General features: G+C 40.6%; 1 protein-coding gene across 4 annotated transcripts in view; it reads left to right on the top strand.

The window, feature by feature from the left end:
- The window catches only part of LOC137298340 (uncharacterized), a 187434-nt gene that overhangs the window by 159163 nt on the left and 5564 nt on the right, over window positions 1-22707 (top strand). For 2 of the 4 annotated variants that reach the window (XM_067830554.1, XM_067830555.1), the window contains exons 2-4: window positions 20124-20310; window positions 22063-22202; window positions 22504-22627. The exons of 1 other annotated variant lie outside the window; for it this stretch is intronic. In XM_067830554.1, coding sequence (XP_067686655.1) covers window positions 20124-20310; window positions 22063-22202; window positions 22504-22627 — 451 coding nt within the window. Of the gene's footprint in view, window positions 1-8357; window positions 8468-20123; window positions 20311-22062; window positions 22203-22503; window positions 22628-22707 lie in introns of those variants that run through there. One more of the 4 variants, XM_067830553.1, reaches the window with a different exon arrangement.

The following is a 22707-nucleotide window of genomic DNA, read 5'->3' as shown; positions in this document are numbered from 1 at the left end:
CTGATATAATTCCGTCATCCAACTGTTACTAAGGACGAAGACGAATATGACATCCCCCTTTCTGAGCTGCAGGATTTGATTGCGAAGTTACCCCAGAGTGATGGTGATGACATTCCAACTGTTGAACAATATGTGGATGAAGACAAAGTCGTGGAAACCAGTCAAGAGCTGACCGATGAAGAAATCATCACCAAAGTGCAGTCGACAGACGTCCAGTCTGACGATGATGAATCAGAAACAGTTGTTGCTCCAACAGTATCTCAAGCTCTTCAAAATGCTAACAATTTGCTCACATTCTATGAGTGAAGAAAACAAACAACTGTGACAGACTTTTTCCAGAAATGATATGCTACATAAGAAATGTGATATAAGTTGTACATGTATAATGTGCACATGTAATGTGTGAGGGGAGCGGTGGGTAAGTTGGCTAAGGCGCCAGGCTAGTGATCCAGCGAGGTTGAGGTGTCAGGGTCGAGTCCATCTGTGACCAGGTGTAAATACCTTGGAGTCAGCATTGTGTGCAGACTCTTTCAGTGTTGTCACAACTCCTAGTGTGCAGTACACAAACCTCTGCACTTAAAAGAACCCACGAATCCGTTGGTGTATGACCAGATGGTGGCCACATGAACACGTGCATACACCTAGTTGTAGGTACAGCAACGTGCAGTGAACTTGGACAAAGTACTGTGACTAAGTATCCCAGTCCACCCAGCTGTGAATGGGTTTAGTGAAATGTTTAGTTTTATCAAGCTCTGGACTCTCGTGGGATGGCCTACTGAATAAAACCGTCGTGGAATTAGAATTATTCACCGGTTACAATATGCATCTATTTATCCAGAACAGTTATGCATTGGTATTTCTATGGTATCAAAACATTAAGCCAACGCCAACATTATGCTTCGATGCTAACAACCTGAACGGCTGGGCCATGAGCGTTGGAGTTGATTAAATAAAATCTAGTCACTTCATACGTCTCCTAGCGTATTCACCCAGTGCAGCCTGCAGTTTTTCTACAGCTACATTGTGTCATTTTTGTTCCGCTTCTACCTCAGCCGCGTTTGACTCTCTTAATTGGGAAAATATAAAAATACTCTCGGAAAATGATAGGGCATTCACAAGAGCCCCACCAACCATCTTTGCTATCGTGGCCATAGTATATATCTTACTTAAAATATTTTCAGATATGATACATTGCTTTACCAGAACGTCCTTGGTGGCCATCGCCATACCAATGTTCATAGTAAACATAGCAATATCTTGCAGGTCAAAGTCGAGTTTTATAGTCGGTTGTTTTATAATCATTTTAATCAACCGAGCGTTTTCAATTGCCAATCCGGAAACCGCTAATGCGTATTATGCATCATTAAAGAATCTTTTTCCCTCAGACATAATATATATTAATGGAAATATAATTTTAATCAAAACATAATATGAGGGTCGATCTCCTCTGGGGGTGATGGTGATGGCTGTGATTCGGGTTGTTTTGGTTTAAATAACACATGTAATGAAACAACAGTTGTGGCTACTACGCCATCTACGCTCACCCACAACGTGTAATTATTTTTACTGTGCCTGGCTAAGGCGTTTTTTTTCCACCAGCTTCAACTCTGTTTTGGTTCTTCTTGGTGACATCCGTCACTGGTTCCGGCTTCGGTGTTTCCTGCTCTGGAATCTTCGTTATCTCTTCCTGGACAGCATTCATTTTGTATAATATTGTCATTATATTTTCTTTCATCAAATTTACAGTGCCTTGATAATCTCTGCCGTCATCGGGGCTAGATACATACCGTATTTGTGATATAAAGCACAACTGATATAGCTCAAGGCATCATCGATAAACGGGTAAGTTCTCTAAGTCCTCCCACAAATAGTGTCGACGTGGGATTGGTAAAATCGGCGTAAATCTTCGGAATAGTAGAATCTGTACCTTTTATCATCTCAGCCCCGAGTTGTGCCTCATACCTATTACATAATTTATTTATTTCCTCATCTGACATTTTCTGAATTTTATCAGCAATTATGTTTTCTCCTAAATATTGTTTTGCCTTACCACCCACAACTAGTTTTACCAGTCTGTCTCGCTGCTTGTTGTCCTTTTGTAGGCCAGGAGCATTAGACATGGCATTGGAAAAAAATAGTAGAAAGCTGAATTTTCAGGAAAGCTTCAGAACATCATTGCCATGTGCAAAGTACAAAGTTCTGCAAATTCTACCTTGTGGCATTTTCAAAATGGCGGCCAATTTCAAGATGGCCGCCAAAATCATTAAAATGATTATACACACGTATATTTTGTCGATAAATATGCCATGTGACATATCAAATGAAAGCTCATCTCACACGGAATCTAAATATATTACTTTTAACACCATACATACGACAATAAAAAAATGGCATGATAACAACACATTTGATGCTTGTGCGTTTGGTCAAATTTATCAAAATGTCCACTATGCTTGACTTAATACATTTTCAGCTGTTATTGATGAACAGTAACACGATTATTACGATGGATTAAAAACGATAAAAACTACGTCGAGCCTCAGGGTCGAGACTATTCGAAGTTTACCATTGATGATAAGGTCATTCTAGGTCTGAAGGATAAGCCAGAGGTTGACATCATTAACAGGCGCACTAGAATACCACTAGCCTTGTCAACTCTAGCCAGTCGTCATGGTACCAATTTTATCCGTGATAAACTGAACATGCAGGTGGTTATGGTGGTGCAAAACCTAAGATTCCTCTGAAGGCCGTTCAAGACTTGGAAGCTACCAGATCCAAACTAAGTAGTACTGGCGACATGACACAGTGTGCTACAGAAGCGTCGGACCGCATCGAAAAACTGTTGGGTATGTACTGGGACAAACCATTGCCGGGCTTCAACATTGCCAGCGTTCTGATAGCATTGGGTTTGATCATATTGACCCTGGTCCTGTCACTGACGGGAGGTTCCGTGAGAGGCTTGATCAAAATCTGTGAGCATTCATGATCGCTGTGGCTGGAGTTGTGTACGTGGCAGCTAAGGCATTTTTAGCCAAATGAGACACAAGCCTACCGCGAACCTCCGACCACCAGCGCTGTTTTACAGTCGATGTGCTGCTGATTGGACGCCTGCACATGCGGTGGTTGTGGCTTTGGGTGTGTTGGTTTAACCCTAGACTCTGGTTGTGATGCCACTATATCCGTTTCACCAGGATGCGTGGATGGTGGTATGTGGGAGACGTTGACGTCGGCGTTAACACCCAATTGTTGGTTGGCCGTGGCGATGATTATTTTATTGTTGTAGTCTGTTATTTTATTGATTCTCAGACGCATATCACTCGGAGCCATGTACAATCCCACACCGAACATTTCGACTTTTGACGTGGCATACCTTGCAACGTGTCCTGATATCGTTTTATAGCACTAGATAGATCTACTGGTGATGCGATAGCATCCTCAATATTAGCCATGAACTGTTTCTGCGCGTCGTAAGCGGTTTCATTAGCTGTGATACCTGAGCACGTCTGTGATTGAGTCCCGAGAATAGCCCACATGTACGTTCTAACTGAATCGTTTAAATGGATAATACCGGTGTGAGTGTATCCTTTCGATGTATCTAGCATAAATCTTTTTATCAGACCTCCGTGGTACTAGAGGGTTTGATGACTCAGGAATAGATGGTAAAATGTACGCTTTTAAGCTTATAAACAACATTTACAGACGCGTTGAAGTTCCCGACGTTGGCGGATCTCGTAGTACTTTTAACCTAGATACATAAAGATCTGTCAGCAACACACGATATGATCTAGTCTGCAACGACGGGGACGAATGGAGAATATACCCATTGTTCGATTTAGAAGACTTTGACGGAAGGAATGTTGACCAAAACAAACCATACTATCTACTTCTCACTGGCGACAACAGATGGATGATGTTACCATCTCGAATCAACTGGCTTCTCAACACAACACTAAGTTCCCCATACGTATTCACGGAAAACAAAGACCGTTTCCTAAACAAAGTCGTAAACAATGGAACCCTGCTCGTGACTTACACCCTATCACAGAGACGTAGTGTAATCATCAAACCAGTCTCGAGCATGACAGCCCACATGCTATCGTGTAAACCTGAGGATCAAAACGCAGTATTGCAGTTGGACTGAATTTGATGGCATGGTCACCATACTGGAAAGTCTACCGGAGAATTCCACTGGAGGGAATTAAACTCCATGGGGATAAAAAAAAAACCCGCCAGGATCACGTTTGCTCTATTCACGTGCGGGTGGTTGGTGATTCACACACCAGTCTGCAAGGTGTCACCGTTATCGTGGAAGACACTATATCTTCAACCAAGATTTTTCTATTCGAGAAAATAAATTGCATGGAATTGAAGTTCACGCCTGAGAAACTATCAGAAAAACAATAGGAAACTATTTTCTAACAGTTATATAAACAATGGTAAGTCATCACCCCAATGTAACATTCGGTTACATCTAGGAGACACAAAGCGATATTTTGTACCTGGTAAGGAAGACACCCCGTACCTCTTATACTATATAGATGACGTATACGAACAAATGCCACTAGAAGATGTTACAGAGCTTGAATGGTTAATTAAAATAACACTAGCCAACCCTTACAACTTTTTTAATCAAAATGATTTTGTTTCTAAAATCACTAACAACGGGATACTTCTTCCGTCCTTTGATCCCTTAAAAGATAATACCATACAAGAATTATAAGTACCAGATCAAACTGGAAACATGCTAGCCCCAGTCAACGTGAATGCCAGTTACTTCATTCGCAGAACATACGATTACTAACGATATTTCTTTTTCAGATTCAAATTGTGGTATGAAATCATACACAACACTGATTATAGACTTATAGATTTCCAGCCCAAGAATACTTTTAGATGGCCTTAGAATAATTTGGTTTAAAAGACACGAGCATAAAGGTTGTTGAATCATAATAAGACAAGGCTGTGAGCCATCAATAAGCTCCGATTGGGTCACACTGTAGATGAAAACAGACCTATTAATGTCACACCCATTTACCTGTATAATAATCTAAACCTTATAGGCCTTAAATATGTCAATCAAAAATTAAATGACAGATAATTAAAAAATAATTTATAAAATATATTATAGGCACCCAGAATGGGGCTATAGCCAGCCATAGATTAAAAAAAGAAATATAAAAGGGAGCGTAGAGAGGTTTTGACTTAAACAGATATGTGAACTAGAACAAGAGCGTGATATTCGGGCATCACTACATGAAAAATACAACAGAGCTTTAAACTACATAGATGGTGCTGATACCACACTAATGACAATTAGCATGGGATTAAGACAGTTGGACTTGGGTTGTTGAAAACAATCATAGCCGCACCAGTGGTATTAGGACTTGAATTAACAGCTATAGTTACAGGAACAGCTGAGTCAGTGTTTAAATATGTATCTCGCAAATTGAATCGTAAAGCAAAGAAACATGATGAAAATAGAATTCGTGTTGAAGCAAAGTTAAACACGATAGAAGATCATATTTCTACCATACTCAATAATAATAAAATCTCAGAAGAAGAGTTTCGTTTGATCCTTGGTGAACTAGAAAAATACAACAAAATGAAAGAAGATATGCAATCAAAGTTTCATAAAAAAGTTCTGCAATAAGCGAGGATGAGAAATAAATATATAAAAGAAGGGATACAAGAAGCCCAACAAACATTTATGATGAAAACCAACAACATAACAGAAGATACACGTTAAACTGTTTGGCTGAAGGCAATGTTTTAAACTGATATGATTACAACTTGATTCCCTGTCTTACATAAACTACTCCCGTACCCCAACAGTCTCCATCTCCCTAGTAAGACTGTTGGGTACTTTTACAGGGGAGATGACAAGTAGACCTATCTAGCCTCATGTAAGAAAGGCGAGTTTTGATTGGTCCACGTGACTCTGATAAAATACCATGTACATCCATCACGATGCGCGAGCGGGAGTATGGAGTCGTGTACTCCCGCTACGAAAGTCATATCACCCCGCTACGCCTCGGTGACGACGCGAAGTGAGAAAAGCGTGCATCGACAAGCCTTCAGTAACGTGCGGTGCATTGAGGTCAAACTATCAGCTGGTGTCATCATCGCAGCAATGAAAAGTGTTGTGTTGCGTGTTGTTTTGTTTTGATCTAGTGAAAACATTCAGCTGAATAAATGCGATATCACATCGTTTCTAGGGAAATAGGGGGTTTTATCAGTATTTCCCTGTTAACTTATAGTGTTATAGGTTTTATAAATAAATATGAGAGTGGTAAGGATACTATTTTATTTCTGTCCCCCTACCCCCTATTGTATACTACTACACCCGATACACGACAACTGGTACCCTATCAGACAGAGGAACCTACATGGTACCCTATCAGACAGAGGAACCTACATGGTACCCTATCAGACAGAGGAACCTACATGGTACCCTATCAGACAGAGGAACCTACATGGTACACTATCAGACAGAGGGCACAACATGGCACACTATCAGACAGAGGACCCTACATGGCACACTATACCCCACAATACCACCAAAACTTACATCACATTGTCCTCATAGTATGTCTCAGCTAGGATACATAGCGTTCACCACATGAACGCTATGCCGCACCTCCATAGGCCGCAATGGTGGAAATCCTTTGTCGCACTTTCGCGCACTCGTTACGACTATTGCGCACGAAAAACTTATATGAATGGCTTCTTTGTACTTATACCTACATGTGTGCCCTAGTTTCGTTATCAAAATATTCCAAAATAAATATTTGCAAGCCATCAAACATCGCAGGCGATCGATCGCATGAGCGGCGCCATTTTAAATCACTTGACGCGAAGGGATTCCCTCTCTAAAATAGTAAGTTCACGTGTTCCACAACTCGCCGCTTGTTTATAACAAATTTTCATACATTTTCAGATAATTAAAAGGATTGTGCGGAGACTTTCGTTCCCAATCAATACTGACTGACCACCTAGCCCTTTCAACAACTGTTTTGAAAGGAATTGCTCTGGAGTTTCCAATGCTTTGTACAATACTCATTATATTGGGTCATTGCTGCCACCTTGCATTGGTGTTTCCGTACTACTCCTAAAAGTTTGACTACAAAACATAGTTTACTAATAAGACATATTGAATGTAGGAACTAAATAATTAATGAGGACCCTACATGGTACACTATCCTCTGTCTCTACATGGTACACTATCAGACAGAGGATCCTACATGGCACACTATCAGACAGGGGATCCTATATGGTACACTATCAGACAGAGGATCCTACATGGTACACTATCAGACAGAGGACCCTACATGGTACACTATCAGACTGAGGACCCTACATGGTACCCTATCAGACAGAGGATCCTACATGGTACACTATCAGACAGAGGATCCTACATGGTACACTATCAGACAGGGGATCCTATATGGTACACTATCAGACAGAGGATCCTACATGGTACACTATCAGACAGAGGACCCTACATGGTACACTATCAGACTGAGGACCCTACATGGTACCCTATCAGACAGAGGATCCTACATGGTACACTATCAGACAGAGGATCCTACATGGTACACTATCAGACAGAGGACCCTACATGGTACAGCAACAGTCCAGCTAGTAATTCATGAGTCTAAAACTTGCTCGGACGGAGATCGAGGCTCGCGAAGTCAAGGGTCCGACAAATATCCCCGCACTAACACTTGCACACCTACGTGCGTATATATACCTACGCGCGTACGTCTAGGCTTTGCCATTCAGACTATGAACTTATGTTTGTTGTCAACACAAATGTACTCGAGTCTATGTGACTAATTCGAGCACTATTTCGCTGAATTCCCGTCATGTATGCAGCGGTTCCGTTTATTTACATACCAACTCAATAACATTGTGACCTACAGTCGGCCTTGCTTTTCATGTGGGTTTTTTATAAAGAAGACATAGGAGTCGTTCATAATATCTGGAAGAGACACAGTCTTTTACATCCAAACTTCCAGGTGACATTGTTCATTTACCAATAAGGGATCGTTATTAATTTATGGCTAAGGGTGATGATGCCCTCCCAAAAATGATAACCTCCTCAGAACAAAATGGCGTTTTCCTACTGAAATGAACAAAGCCATAAATGACATGCCATTATCTGTCGGGTTGGATAAATCATTTTTCCACATGAATTTACTACCACGTGTAATAATCATCTAATGTTTGCTTGGTGATAATCTCGGGAGCGCACGGGGACCTGCATTGTGTCAGTTCTTCCATATATTGCAAAGACCAATGTGCTGTTTCCAAGAAAAGCCTCAGCTTCTAGGAAGTTGACGCGCCCTTTGCATTAATAAGAGAGTGGCGGAAAGGAGGGTTGAGAAGAGCGTCCGTCTTGCGTTAGAGATCTGTGTACGACCTGACGACATCATGCACCACGGCAGTGTCATCGTCTTCATTGCAGGTAACATTGCATATCTATACATTTCCGTGAGTCGTTGCACATGAGCATTTATATCTTAAAATATGAGAGAAACGGTCACATGGGCGCAACGAAGGCTTTGATCGGTGATCTTATATATACACTGTTTCAGCACCTGAAGGCATATATTTTGAAGTGTAACATGAAGTATTTCAACGTACACAAAACAAGAACATTGTACAATACAAGCACTGTGATACTAGTAACGAGCGTTACCTGCCAACATGGCTACAGGTAGATCGAATACTTGTCGATGTTGTTCCTCGAAGTAACAGTCTTCCACGTGTATGCAACCATAATTATTTAACAGACTGATAAACCTTAATGGGGAAAATTCATTGATTGCACTGAATTTGAATGATGACTGAATAAATCATTTGGCATAATACATTCAAATACATTCTTTAACTCTTCCACTTCAGTTATCTTAACACCGCCTGGACATGAAACAAAAATCAGTCAGTTAGTCGATTTCTCTTTATTCATTATAAACATTGTTTCAAAAACTGTTATCAAAATATGCTCAGTAGCACTAAAATGTAGGAGTACACACACATTAGTTTAAAAACCCCACAATACCACCAATACTTACATCACATTGTCGTCATAGTATGTCTCAGCTAGGATACATAGCGTTCACCACATGAACGCTATGCCGCACCTCCATAGGCCGCAATGGTGGAAAACCTTTGTCGCACTTTCGCGCACTCGTTACGACTATTGCGCAAGAAAAACTTGTATGGATGGCTTCTTTGTACTTATACCTATATGTGCGCCCTAGTTTCATTATCAAAATACTCCAAAATAAATATTTGCAAGCCATCAAACATCGCAGGCGATCGATCGCATAAGCGGCGCCATTTTAAATCACGTAACGCGAAGGGATTCCCTCCCTAAAATAGTAACACGTGTTCCACACCACGGTTTTTGTTTATAACAAATATTCATACATTTTCAGATAATTAAAAGGATTGTGCGGAGACTTTCGTTCCCAATCAATACTGACTGACCACCTAGCCCTTTCAACAACTATTTTGAAAGGAATTGCACTGGAGTTTCCAATGCTTTGTACAATATTCATTATATTGGGTCATTGCTGCCACCTTGCATTGGTGTTTCCGTACTACTCCTAAAAGTTTGACTACAAAACATAGTTTACTAATAAGACATATTGAATGTAGGAACTAAATAATTAATGAGTTAACGAATTAATTATCTCTAACTTCCATTAATGCATCAAAATTAAATAATAAAAACAACTTTAACATTCCTCAGTTCACATTTCTACTGCCTTGAATATCACTTTTAATATTTCCATGTTGTGTTAGGTTTCAAGAACCTAGCTTCAACCCTTGTTGCACATCTCTTCTTTTCTATATTAGCAAACAAATAGCAACACGGTGTTTCTTTTGTTTCAATTATAAACAAATACCAAAACAAGTGGATACATCTAAGAAGCAATTCTTAAACGGGGAAGGATCATTCAAATTGCAGCACAAGGGCAAATATCATATTTAAACTCTTGTTCATATATCATTGATGAAAAAGGTTGTTATTTCTTAAGTCACTTATATACCTCAATGAAGTCTCAGTTCAGAAAGTCAAATATATACAAATGTTAACATAAGGGGGATACATTTAGAAATTAATTGTTAAGAGGTTAGGGTCATTCAAATTACTTCACAATGCCAAATATCATATTTAACTCTTGTTCACACACCACTAGACAGATGGCTTTAATTGTTGGGTCAGTTGAAGAAATTCCATTTGCAAATATGACAGCACCTCTTCCTTTTGACAGCATAAATAGCAGGATTTCCAAATTATCAATGAAGTATTAGTTCAGAAAAGTATGCTTTTCAAGGTGCACATTTTATTGCCTTATATTGAGAACTTTAACAATGATAAGTATTTGAAATTGTACATGAAGTTCATTCTGAATCAAAGGTTATGATTTCAGTTGCTTTTGCAGTTACATAATGATTGTATATTGCCTGCATGAAGTTATGGCGCAGTCATCAATATCCCCGCAATGGCAAAAGAGTCTTCATAAATATGTCTACCAGTTGTTTATTTAACATGTTTTGGCGTGTATATAGCAAAGTGGAAGGAAAATATTTTAAGTTCTGCTCCAGAAAGGAGCAATACCACCAACTTCAGTTGCCATGGAAACACACACACACACACACACACACACACACACACACACACACACACACACACACACACACACACACACACACACACACACACACAATTATCAGAAACATATTTTGTATCCAGCACTACTCATAGGCACCAGTTCAAAAGATATACGTATGTACAAAAATGGTGAGGAAGCAGTGAACGGGTTTAGAGTTCTGCTCCGGAAAAGAACACGGCCACATTTTTCAGTCGAAGACCAACTTGCAATTGTTGCCATGAAAACGGCAAGACATTTTATTCAGAAATCCAAGGCTATCCAAACCAGATCACCTCCAGATCTATCTATGAGCCAGTTTTGGTGACGGAATAGAGAACGGTGTTAAAGACAAATGTGCATTGACGTACGGACGGAGTCCATTTTAATGCTCCTGCAAATGCGAGGAGATAAAAATGTTTCAGTGCCAAATATATAATTACTTTTAGTAACAATCTTTGACAGTAACCTTTGATGCAGAATGAATGCCCATACCCTTTTTGTCCGTATCCCTAACTTGACCCTTTTAGGCTTAGAGGATTTTCCACGCGTATACATGACCTGGTGTTTTCTCCCAGATGATTTTTTCCCCATGCGTCTGTCCCTCATCATTTCGTTTTCTGGAGCATGGCTCTAAAGCCGGTTATACGTTTCAGCATAAATTGGAATAAATATGGATCAGAGTCTAAAGTGGTACATTTTGCTATTTGCAGATTTTCTGCATTTTTATTTTTCTTGGTTTTTATGGAACGATTGGACTAACTGAAAAAGAGCAGGGTTAGTCAGTCTTATTTGGAAACGAAAGTCTCCGCACAATCCTTTTAATTATCTGAAAATGTATGAAAATTTGTTGTAAAGAAGCAGCGAGGTGTGGAACACGTGAACTTACTATTTTAGGGAGGGAATCCCTTCGCATCACGTGATTTAAAATGGCGCCGCTAAAATGCGATCGATCGCCTGCGATGTTTGATAGCTTGCAAATATGCATTTTTTAATATTTTGATAACGAAACTAGGGCCCATAAGTACAAAGAAGTCATTCATATATGTTTTTCGTGCGCAGTAGTCGTAACAAGAGCGCAAAAGAGCGACAAAGGATTTCCACCATGTCGTGAACGCTATGTATCTTGCCTAAGTATGTCTCATTCTCTTCCCACAGTGGTTATTTCTCACATCTTCCTACGCAACCTCAGTTCCAATACGACCCTTTCATGCGAGTGCGAGTGTTCAAGACTCGTGATTGGAGGCAGTCAGATTTAGTAGTGCAATCAGCGACCTTGTTTCAAAAGTGATCGTTCGAAAGATCTCGGTAATTTCCGGATGCATCGTGAAAGTAGAATCTCTTCCCGAGCGCGATACTCAAATGTCTTCTAGACAGAACTCAGTAATGTCATTTTTTGTTTCTCCACATTGCTTGCATTTGTCAAGTTGAATCTAAGTCGATGTAACACGTGTTCTGATTGGACAGAAAAAAGGGAGAAAAATCTGTTGCCATTTTTTGCCGCTAGGGGATTTTATGAGAACCGTGAAATATGGCCGTATTAGAACAGAGGTTCGTAGGAAGATATGACAAGTAACCTTTGAGGGAAGAGAATGAGTATGTCTGTGCACAGGCAAACTGTAGCGCAAATGGGGTTGCGCAGCATAGAGAAAATGACCAGTCTTCATATATGCGAGCGAAGCCAGCAGAGGTTGGCAACGCACTTCCCTCGCTTCGGTTCAAAAAATATTTTTCATGTCAAAATAAAAATCGCCACCATCAAAGGTAAACTCCCATTTCCTCACTAGGGTGTGCTCTCCGATTTCCCACCCCATATTTAATAATTACTCACGTGAAATATGTTTTATTCAACATTTTAAGCGCCACTTGTGGTATTCAGTTCGTTCTTCGCCTCCATTACCCCTGTCAGCTTCCGGCTCATCGGAGTATTTTTATCATAATACTGATATAATATCCGTTCGTCATCTATCCATATGTACCACATGTTTGTACATTTGACAATGAGAACCCAAAAAATTTTTTTTTTTAAAAATCGCAACGAAATTCTGCTAGATGTGACAGAGTGAAATAATTTGACGGTAGGTGTACCCAACACTGAAGTCTTTTAGAAACAAGTTGTTGACAATACAAATTTTTCATTATCAATTTTGTCATTCGTAATCATAAAAAAATCCCATATGTTATTGTCATGGCACATACATACATACATACATACATACATACATACATACATACATACATACATACATACATACATACATACATACATACATACATACATACATACATACATACATACATACATACATACATACATATTGTTACATATATTTTTTTAAAAATTCCATTGTAAACATGCCACTAGTCTGCTTACCCTTTACAGTTTTAGAAAAAAAAGCACTGATAACTGCAAAATGTGTTTATGTAGATTGTTTGCTTTCATAATGACAATCAACCTCTCGAGGCTTAATTCACTCCTAATCAAGCACTTCCGGTTACGTAGTGAGGCTGCCAGGTGAACAGCGCCTGTGCCATCGACCGGGAGTGGGAGGCTCTCTTCCATCACAGCCAAACTAAACAATGATACAATAGCACCGGTGGATGCAGTACTAGTCCTGTTATGATATAGTATTCCAGCAACGTAAGATTTTGCCAATACGGAAATGCCGAAATACCTTAGTTGCGCGTGCGACACTAAATAAAGCAAATTACTAACTACCTTCTTTCAGATTTTCTGATGCGTCGATGGCAGGAGGACCAATCCAGTTTGATTCTGTGTTTTTACCTCGATATTCAGTCTTGTGAAGAAACAATGTGACCATGATGTCACATGATCTGTTATATTTAAACAACATACTTCATACATAGGAATCCGTAAACTAAACCGCCTCCATTTTGCCACTTCAAAATGCACTGGCGATAAAAGGTTATTTAGGTACACACTTTTTCACTTTAGTGTGTAGCAAATACTGCAGCTGTGTTACTTATGCAACAATGAAGTTCCGTTCATATCCTCAACCAGCGTCGACTCCTAAGTGTTTTAGGCATTTACAACTGCATGCAATACAGCGATCACTATTCCACTGCTTTAACACATGTTTGGTGATATAAACCTACACCTGTTTATTTGTCATCATTCACTTGATTGATCGTAACAGGTATGATAAGTGGTAACGCCGCTCAGATCACCCGACAATGATTCCCATTTAGCATTTCTTATGTGTGCACTAAATATTCAGCGTTATAAATCAAGGTCTGATGTATTGTATGTTATGTAACGTATGGCTGGAGGTGTATGAAAAGGAATTATCAACTGAGTTGAAATGACAAACACAGATGAACGGTGTTGTGTTTGTGAACTAGCCATGTAGTCAGTTATCTCCCTTTGCCCGTGCATTTGTGTAACAACAGTTGATAAACTGTCTCGTACCTGCTATGCAACCCGAGTGCTCGTTCGTGTTGTGAACCGCTGTTGGCTGTATTGGTATATTCGTGTTGGAACCTGAGTCTGGGGACTTATAAAAGGGATTAACTGATAACACGCTAATTGATTTATTTCTTTTCTCTTTCACAACAGATTTGTCAAAAGATAGAGTAACTAACGCATATTTAACACACCCACATTGTGTGTAAACACATCGACCTTCCCCCGAGGACTAACCGAAAAACGTTCATTTTATTAAAAATATAACTGTGGACATTTTGTAAAAAATTGTCAGGTGTCCAATGAGACGATACACCACTGCGATGTGGCACGTGGCATGGAACAGGTCTTTTGTGAGCTGCAGGTGAATAGCATATCGTTGGATTCTTTCCTGTGAATATTGATGGGTACATCCCTCGAAAAAGGTAATAGCCTAATGGTTTTGCTATAACGTTGGTTTGTTCTAAGTTTGATATCTTTCTTTTGTTTATATTTTTCTTGTAGCATTAAAAAACATTGCATGTCAATTTTCTTTTTCACCGTGAAGTTCTTCTAGGCGAGACAGACAAGTCACACTTAGGGCAGATGTGTGTGAAATGTAATTCACATATATTTTATGTACTCCAGAACATGTTATGAAATTTTATGAATGCACTAAAAACACATTTGTTGTGGCTTGTATTATGTTGTTGTGATAATTCTCACCCAGAACGTTGACGAACTTATTGTTCCTTTTTGTACTGTTACGAGAGTGTATTTTCCGTGATTTGAGTTGTTATTAATTATTATTGCAGTAGTTGTAATTGGGTCACAATATTTAAGATTTTAGTGTTAGTCATTATGGGTTACATCTCCTACAGAGAATTATTTAAGCGGCACGCCCCTAAGGTAGCACTTTAGAGTCACCCCCCTTTGAAAAACGTAAACACGAGGCCACTACGATTGTTCCAGAGGTCTCCACGTTAGTGGCGATGGTCGTATGGTCACTGGAGTAGCATAATCAATCGCCGCCAACGCTTAAGCTATCAAACCGCTGCTTGACTGCTCCCTGTCTTGAATTTTAAGCTTCCATATTGTTTCATTTAGGTTTCCGTTGTGCTCAAATTAATATTATTTCATGTGCCAGTATCCCCCATTTGAATTCTGGTGGACAAAAAACACTAAGATCACTAAGTTGAACATAGCACATAGGCAGTTTAAAGTAGGTTAATGTAGGTTTCTGGATATATGCATGGATTTATGCATCTGGATATATGCATTTATTTTTTCTACAATCGTTCTATTCAAGATCTCACGAATGGAAACCATCAATGATGTTTTCCAGTTGTTTTATGCTATGGAAATAAACAATGATACTTTCCTGTCAGTTTCCATTTCTGGAAACTAACCTTGTTGGTTTCCGGTAGTTTCCAGACGCTGAAACCAATCTTGATAGTTTCAGCGACGATGATAGTTTCCGTGAAAGGAAACCTGTATGATTCTGACAGTACCCAGTTTTGTGTAGGTTTCCGGAAATCTGGACACCTTGTTTTTTTCGATGTGCATCAGAAAGAGGATCCAACATCCCATGATATATACATGGTCCACGGGGACTGCTGCACTGTCAGACGGAGGACAATACATCCGTTGATATATACATGGTGCACAGCAACTACAGCACCGTCGGACAGGACCCTACATCACTGATATATACCCACTGCATGAGTAGTGTTATGGTGTATGCTCTGGACCAGGTTCCCTCTAAGGCTTATCTGTTGGTTTTGCGGAGAAGAAACTGTTGTTGGTTTTCCTGATTTGGAACGCAAAACTTGCGTGTCCGGTGTCCCACGCGTTCATTCTATAAAGTGAGTGCCAGGACTCAAAATACTAGTGTGGCCTCACTAAACTTCTTTTTTCCCCCAAATATTGCCGTAATAGTGAGCGACAGTGTCATGAATGGGATCTGCGATAATTCATCGACGTCGGCTAAGGAGTAGGTTGAGAACGGGGCAGTGCAATCTCGGATTTCAGGGCAATACTCGACGTTCACCCACCCCGACGCATCTGAACAACCATTTTTCAATCTTCCTTGCAGGGACTGGTGACGCTGATGAAAGTCAGGGTGTACTTGTAGGTTTTGCGTCTTACTCCATCGTGAGGTAGAAACAGGAGGTCAGCTTGATGGACGCAACTCGGTGTCGCAATGTCTCCTGGGGGTGGTCTGAGGCGCTGGCAGGTAAACTTGCCACAGAGCTTGTTTTTGAAGCCATGCTTTGTCTTTGTCTTCCAAAACTCGAGTGGCTTTGTCAAGTTTCAGGATGGCAGTCGTGACTTTACAGTATCCGCGTGGGCTGTAATAGATTTTTCCATGCTTTTTATGTACTTAGGGTCTTTACTTTAAGATTGCGGTGTCCGCTTTTTAGTGAGTTCATTCAGTGTTTTAACTATTTATTCTTGAACAAGGCTTTCTTAAATCTGGCAAAGTGGTTTTTTTTGCACCACGCATTTCACCTTTCTGATTTCGTTGTCATCAGCTTTCTTAATGGAATACATTTTGGGCCTTAACCCAATGTACTCTGTACACATTCGCCATGTACACATGTACACATTCGCCCTTCATTTTGCGCAGTAGGGTATGATCTGAGGGTTAATAGCCCGTGTCTTATAGGTGGATGTGTTTTGCTATGTCCATATACACATCCTCGGTGCAAATTCCTTGGAATGGTCCAAGTCCACTTTGAGTATGTAGCCTTTGTTCAAATCCCGTGCGATGCTCATGACGTTGATGTTGGAAACGAAGGTTTGTGAACACCAGCACCACGGAGATGGATTCTGAGGTTCAAGTTACACGCGTTGTGGGTAGTGCCTCGATATCGACCAGTGATGTGAATATGATCTCTCACAGAATCATCTGAAGGGGGTCCCTGGTATGCGTCACAACATCTAGCTCGTTGATGACCTTGTCCTCTGGTGACACATGCATTCGGGTAGGGTCCAACAAAGTTGTTTGAATCATTTTCTTTTCGTGTTGTGAGGACGCAAGAAATGTTTCAACTGCATCACGACCTGAGTACTCCACAGGAGGGTTTGTGTGATCGACTCATTGGACGACCACTTAACCGAACCTGCAAGCTCTGTGTTCCTGCATTTTGTATGTGAAACCTTGTTCCGTCATGTCGGGTGTGCTGTGATCGAGCAGTTTCATGAAGATTTCGAAGTCGGCGTAGATGCTGTAAGCCACCGGCATTTGATGTTTGTGATTGATGAATTTTAGGATGTTGTTTTCCTGTGCCATGTCAATTCAAACGCCATCTGTCCTCCCGGTGCGAGTCCAGCAGGTTGGGTCACATGAATCAGTGCAGACATCTCTCGCAAAAGTTATTTCCTGCAGAGTTTCAGTTGGTCGGACAACGGTTTGCTCAGACTTTTGATCCATGCATAGTGATAGTATACTTCTATGATCTTTCTGATCATGAACATATTTATTGTCTTGTCGATTCTTGTGCATGACTGGTTGGCTTCCTGTCCGCACATGTTGACGTCTATGTGAGCATTCTGTTTTTAGATTTTAATGATCTTGGAGAGGGGGATTGGTTTGTCGATTCACTCCCATTTGAGCCAATCGTCGTCAGAATAGCTTGAATGTTTTTCTTGTGGTAGGGTGGCAAGTTTAGGCAGGTTCCCCATATGAATGGTTCATACTTCGCTATGTCCAGACAGATGAATTCGATCCTGTCCAAGACCCACCCAGAACCCCGGTGCATCCAATGTTCCAGGTATTCTTGTATGGTTTGCAGTAAGGTGTCGATGGATGAGTCACTGGACTAGAGTTGGGTCGCGACTTATTGTGTTCCCCTGAAGTAAAGCTGGATGTGCTCCATGGTTTGTCCAGAGACATTTTCGCTGTGATTTAAAATTTGAGGCTTTCCAGCTCGTTCAGTTCCTTGTTGACTTTGTCAGCAATCATCAGTTTCATGCCGTCGATGTCCCTGGGTTTGCCCATGGTCATCCGCCAGCCACTCAAATACTTGCTGACCATGTGCATAGTCGGCACGAATTACAGTTCAAAAGGTTTGTGTTCCTCCAGCAGTTCAATCATTGGATTCCCTCAGTCTGGAATAATCTCTTAAGACGTCCTTTGTGTCGGGACGTCTTGAATGTTGAGTTATCTCAACAGCTGGTCTTTCTTCAGTCAGGAGTAACCGACCACACCATGTTCTTTGGCTTTCAAAGAAACTCGTTGGTATATCAACATGTGAAAAACAAAAATACATAATTACATTCAAATGTGAAATCATGTGTCTAATTGGTTTGTTTGTTTTTTTTAGTTTTATTTGAAGAAGTTGGTGACGTTTGGTGAGGTAATCTCTTTTGGTTATGTAGATGAGATGACATCGGACTGCATCTGCTCCGAGGGCTTTACAACGACAATTATGGCATGTCACACTTACGTAGCATACTTCGCATGTGTACTTGATGAAACCTTTTCAAATGGACATCATGCGTATGCCACATTAATTGGTGGTGCATATCCTGCCACAGGTTTCAGGTTTTCCCAAAAGAACATACTTGCACTGATACGGTGCCGGTTTCTTTTTGTTTTAAATACACATGAATATATTTAAATCTAAGTGTTTAAATATAAATACCCGGTCTTTCTGTTCTTGGGAAGATGTGTAATTCTGCGAGAGGGTGGGTTCGTCGGTGGGAGGTTCGAGTCTTTTGCCAATGAGCAAATAATATTCTTGCATGACATTTTCGACGTTCTTGAACGTTCGAAAACGGCATGTCATTTGGGCGTTGATGAAATCAAATCCCTGCATGCGTATTTTTTTACATACAGCCTGCAGTCACTCCACGGCCAAATGGTGACATTTCCGTTCAGTGTCGGTTGTCTTCGACTTTCGTAGATAAGAAAGGAGGTAATTTCTGCCAGAAAAGACCAGGGCGTTGACTAAAGCCCTGCTTACCAACATCGCGATTGCAGCCATTTATTCATGCCTTAAATTTCTTTTTATTTTTTTCGGACTGATCCCTTGCATGACAAGCTTGTCTTTGTTGGTCATCACCAGTCCCAAGTGGAAAACGAGCATGCCGATGTCTTGCAGACTGAATTCGAGTTTGAGTGCTGCTTGTTTAGTGGTCATTTGCTTAATCAGACATAGACAATGACCAGTCTGCTGATCAAGTGGCATGGGGTCGACATCATTGTATATAAAATGAAGAATATTGTTTTTAAAAAAATATAACATGATACAGGGTTTACTTGCAATTGTGCTGCTGCAGGTGGTGGTGCCGTCGGTGCCATCGGCGTCAAGGGTGCTGCTGGTTCACTGGTTCCATTATCTGCAATTAAATCGAAAAGCATTACATCTGCTTACAAAGGCTATTTAGTAACAAACTTCGGTTCCACAGTCAGTAAAGTTGACGGATGGAGCATGTCTGGATCAGACAGGACGAGTGGATGCCTAACTTTGACTAATTGTCTGACATCACACTGTTATACTTAAGCTGAGTTCTTTGCCTGTTTTGATGACTTGCAAAGGTTACTTCTAAACAGATGCCTACAACTTCACAGTAAGTCCGGCTGAGCAAACCTTAGTGCCCACGGGAGAGGAAGATGAGTTTGTAGATCCATTCGAAGTGTATCTACAAGAAAAGCAAGATCTTGGAAATATCTAGAAAACTTGTCAGAGAAGGAATATGCCCATGCGCGCATGTGTGACAATAATATTTTGATTGGGTAACTCACGGCAATTGTTCAGGAGATACTATTTAGAGTTTGATGAAGAGTTATCTATATTTATGAAAATGACTGTAATCGAGAAGATGAAATATTGATATGATTCCCTTTTCGTCTCTAATGTATGTAAATACAGTCAAACAGGCTAGACGTTTACTCAATAGGCTTACTCAGAAATGTACAGTTGGTATTCGTAAACGTCTTAAGTACAACTTGGGTATATAATGTGATAACGCCACCACATTGAGACTCTTTATCAAGAAGCAGCTTCGTTCAAGTCACACCTAACCTGTTCTACTACTGTCTCCTTCAGTATGTGTTTCGGCATTACCGTCCAGCAGAAGCCAAGACCTCCGCTCACAATGTCCTAACCTTATCACAGACATCACAGGGTGTTCAACGCAGTTCCTCAAAGGAATATCTATGAGTGTAGTTTTCACAGATTTCACCAAAGGCCTTAATGTGACATCTGCCATATCAGGTTCTTTCTGCCAGTCAAGGTACGTACGTTTTCAGTTTTTGCGCTAATAGTGAGTGAGTTATTAGTATAACGCCGCCTTTGGCAATATTCCAAACTTTGACGGCGGAGGATCCAGGCATGGGCCTCATTCCACGATAATTAAGACATAATAATGGACATTCATGTCTTCAGTAGTATATACAGTTTATATGTTACAGTAGCCTGTTTTATTGTATAAAGATACTGGTCTGTGTCCAGTGTTCGTCAGTTTGTGTGTAGTACCTGGTCCGTTTAGTAGCTGGTCTGTTTGTGTGTGGTAGCTGGTCTGTGTCTGGTTGCTGCTGACCTCACTTAGAATAGTATCACATCCTTGGTGGTAATTGTAGGGTCACATCCTTGGTGGTGGTTGTATGGTCTCGTCCATGGTGGTGATTGTTTGATCATATCCTGATGGTGATTGTATGATCACTTTCTTGATGGTGATTGTATGATCTCGTCAATGGTGGTGATTGTATGATCACTTCCTTGGTGGTGATTGTATGATCTCGTCCATGGTGGTGATTGTATGATCACTTGCTTGGTAGTGATTGTATGATCACTTTCTTGGTGGCGAGTGTATGATCTCGCCCATGGTGGTGATTGTATGATCACTTCCTTGGTGGTGATTGTAAGATCTCGTCCATGGTGGTGATTGTATGATCACTTGCTTGGTAGTGATTGTATGATCACTTTCTTGGTGGCGATTGTATGATCTCGCCCATGGTGGTGATTGTATGATCACTTCCTTGGTGGTGATTGTATGATCACTTCCTTGGTAGTGATTGTATGATCACTTGCTTGGTAGTGATTGTATGATCACTTTCTTGGTGGCGATTGCATGATCTTGTCTGTTGTGGTGATTGTATGGTCACATCCTTGGAGGTACTTGTATGATCTCGTCTGTTGTGGTGATTGTATGGTCACATCCTTGGAGGTGATTGTATGATCTCGTCTGTTGTGGTGATTGTATGGTCACATCCTTGGAGGTGATTGTATGATCTCGTCTGTTGTGGTGATTGTATGGTCACATCCTTGGACGTGATTGTATGATCTCGTCTGTTGTGGTGATTGTATGGTCACATCCTTGGACGTGATTGTATGATCTCGTCTGTTGTGGTGATTGTACGGTCACATCCTTTGGAGGTGACTGCATGATCTCGTCTGTTGTGGTGATTGTACGGTCACATCCTTGGAGGTGACTGCATGATCTCGTCTGTTGTGGTGATTGTATGGTCACATCCTTGGAGGTGATTGTATGATCTGGTCTGTTGTGGTGATTGTATGGTCACATCCTTGGACGTGATTGTATGATCTCGTCTGTTGTGGTGATTGTATGGTCACATCCTTGGACGTGATTGTATGATCTCGTCTGTTGTGGTGATTGTACGGTCACATCCTTTGGAGGTGACTGCATGATCTCGTCTGTTGTGGTGATTGTACGGTCACATCCTTGGAGGTGACTGCATGATCTCGTCTGTTGTGGTGATTGTATGGTCACATCCTTGGAGGTGATTGCATGATCTCGTCTGTTGTGACCCAATGATAACTATCACTTCATCAATGATAATACAAATTACAGAAAACACTCTCGTATCAGATGATTGCAGGTCACATCCTTGGTGGTGATTGTAGGGTCTCGTCCGTGGTTATTTCCATGATGTCACTCGGTGTTAAGAGGATTCAGTGTGGACATGTTTTGATTACATTCTACATTCACGGCTATGTTGAATAATGCATGTACTCACTTTTCTAGCACCAAGACTGCTATCTTTGACTTCTATGGGTGTATATATGAAAAGGCCTTCGCTTGCATCTCATCTGATTGGCAAAAAGTACTCCCATCACTTGATCAAACAAAACAGGCTTTCAACTACATGTGTGAAAACATCAACGGTAAGTTTACTTAACGCGCCATTACGACACCTGTGCAAATGACAACTTGTATGCAGCAAACCTCTGTGTTGTTCCTTATTGTAAACATAACAAATATTGTTCTAGATACACTGTTGTCGTTCACGTACTTCTACTAATTTCTGCTACTTATTTACTTTAAATGTGGTCTAAATGTGACAACAAGTTGTGAAACTTTAACTGCGGTCATTTCATTCCTGGGTGATGCGGCACCTCTTTTCAACTTTTTGCCTTGGTACTAAATCAACATGATTGTATGTCATGAAATATAGATCTATTTCAGATTTGGACAGTGCATGCTTATCAAATACTGAGAGGGTAACAACACTACTGAAATGTCTCCAGCAGGGAGCCAAAGGGGGTGCTGATGTGTCCACGCCTGATAAATATCTCGCATACGCCTGCAGGTGAAATCAATACAACGTTCAGAATAAAGTACTGCAGAATATTGATAAACAACAATTATTTTCTCGAATCTCTTGTGTCA

The sequence above is a fragment of the Haliotis asinina genome, chromosome 10 (assembly GCF_037392515.1).
Source record: "Haliotis asinina isolate JCU_RB_2024 chromosome 10, JCU_Hal_asi_v2, whole genome shotgun sequence".
NCBI lineage: Eukaryota > Metazoa > Mollusca > Gastropoda > Lepetellida > Haliotidae > Haliotis > Haliotis asinina.
The sequence above is the reverse complement of the archived record's forward strand: the minus strand, read 5'-3'. Positions and strand labels throughout refer to the sequence as shown.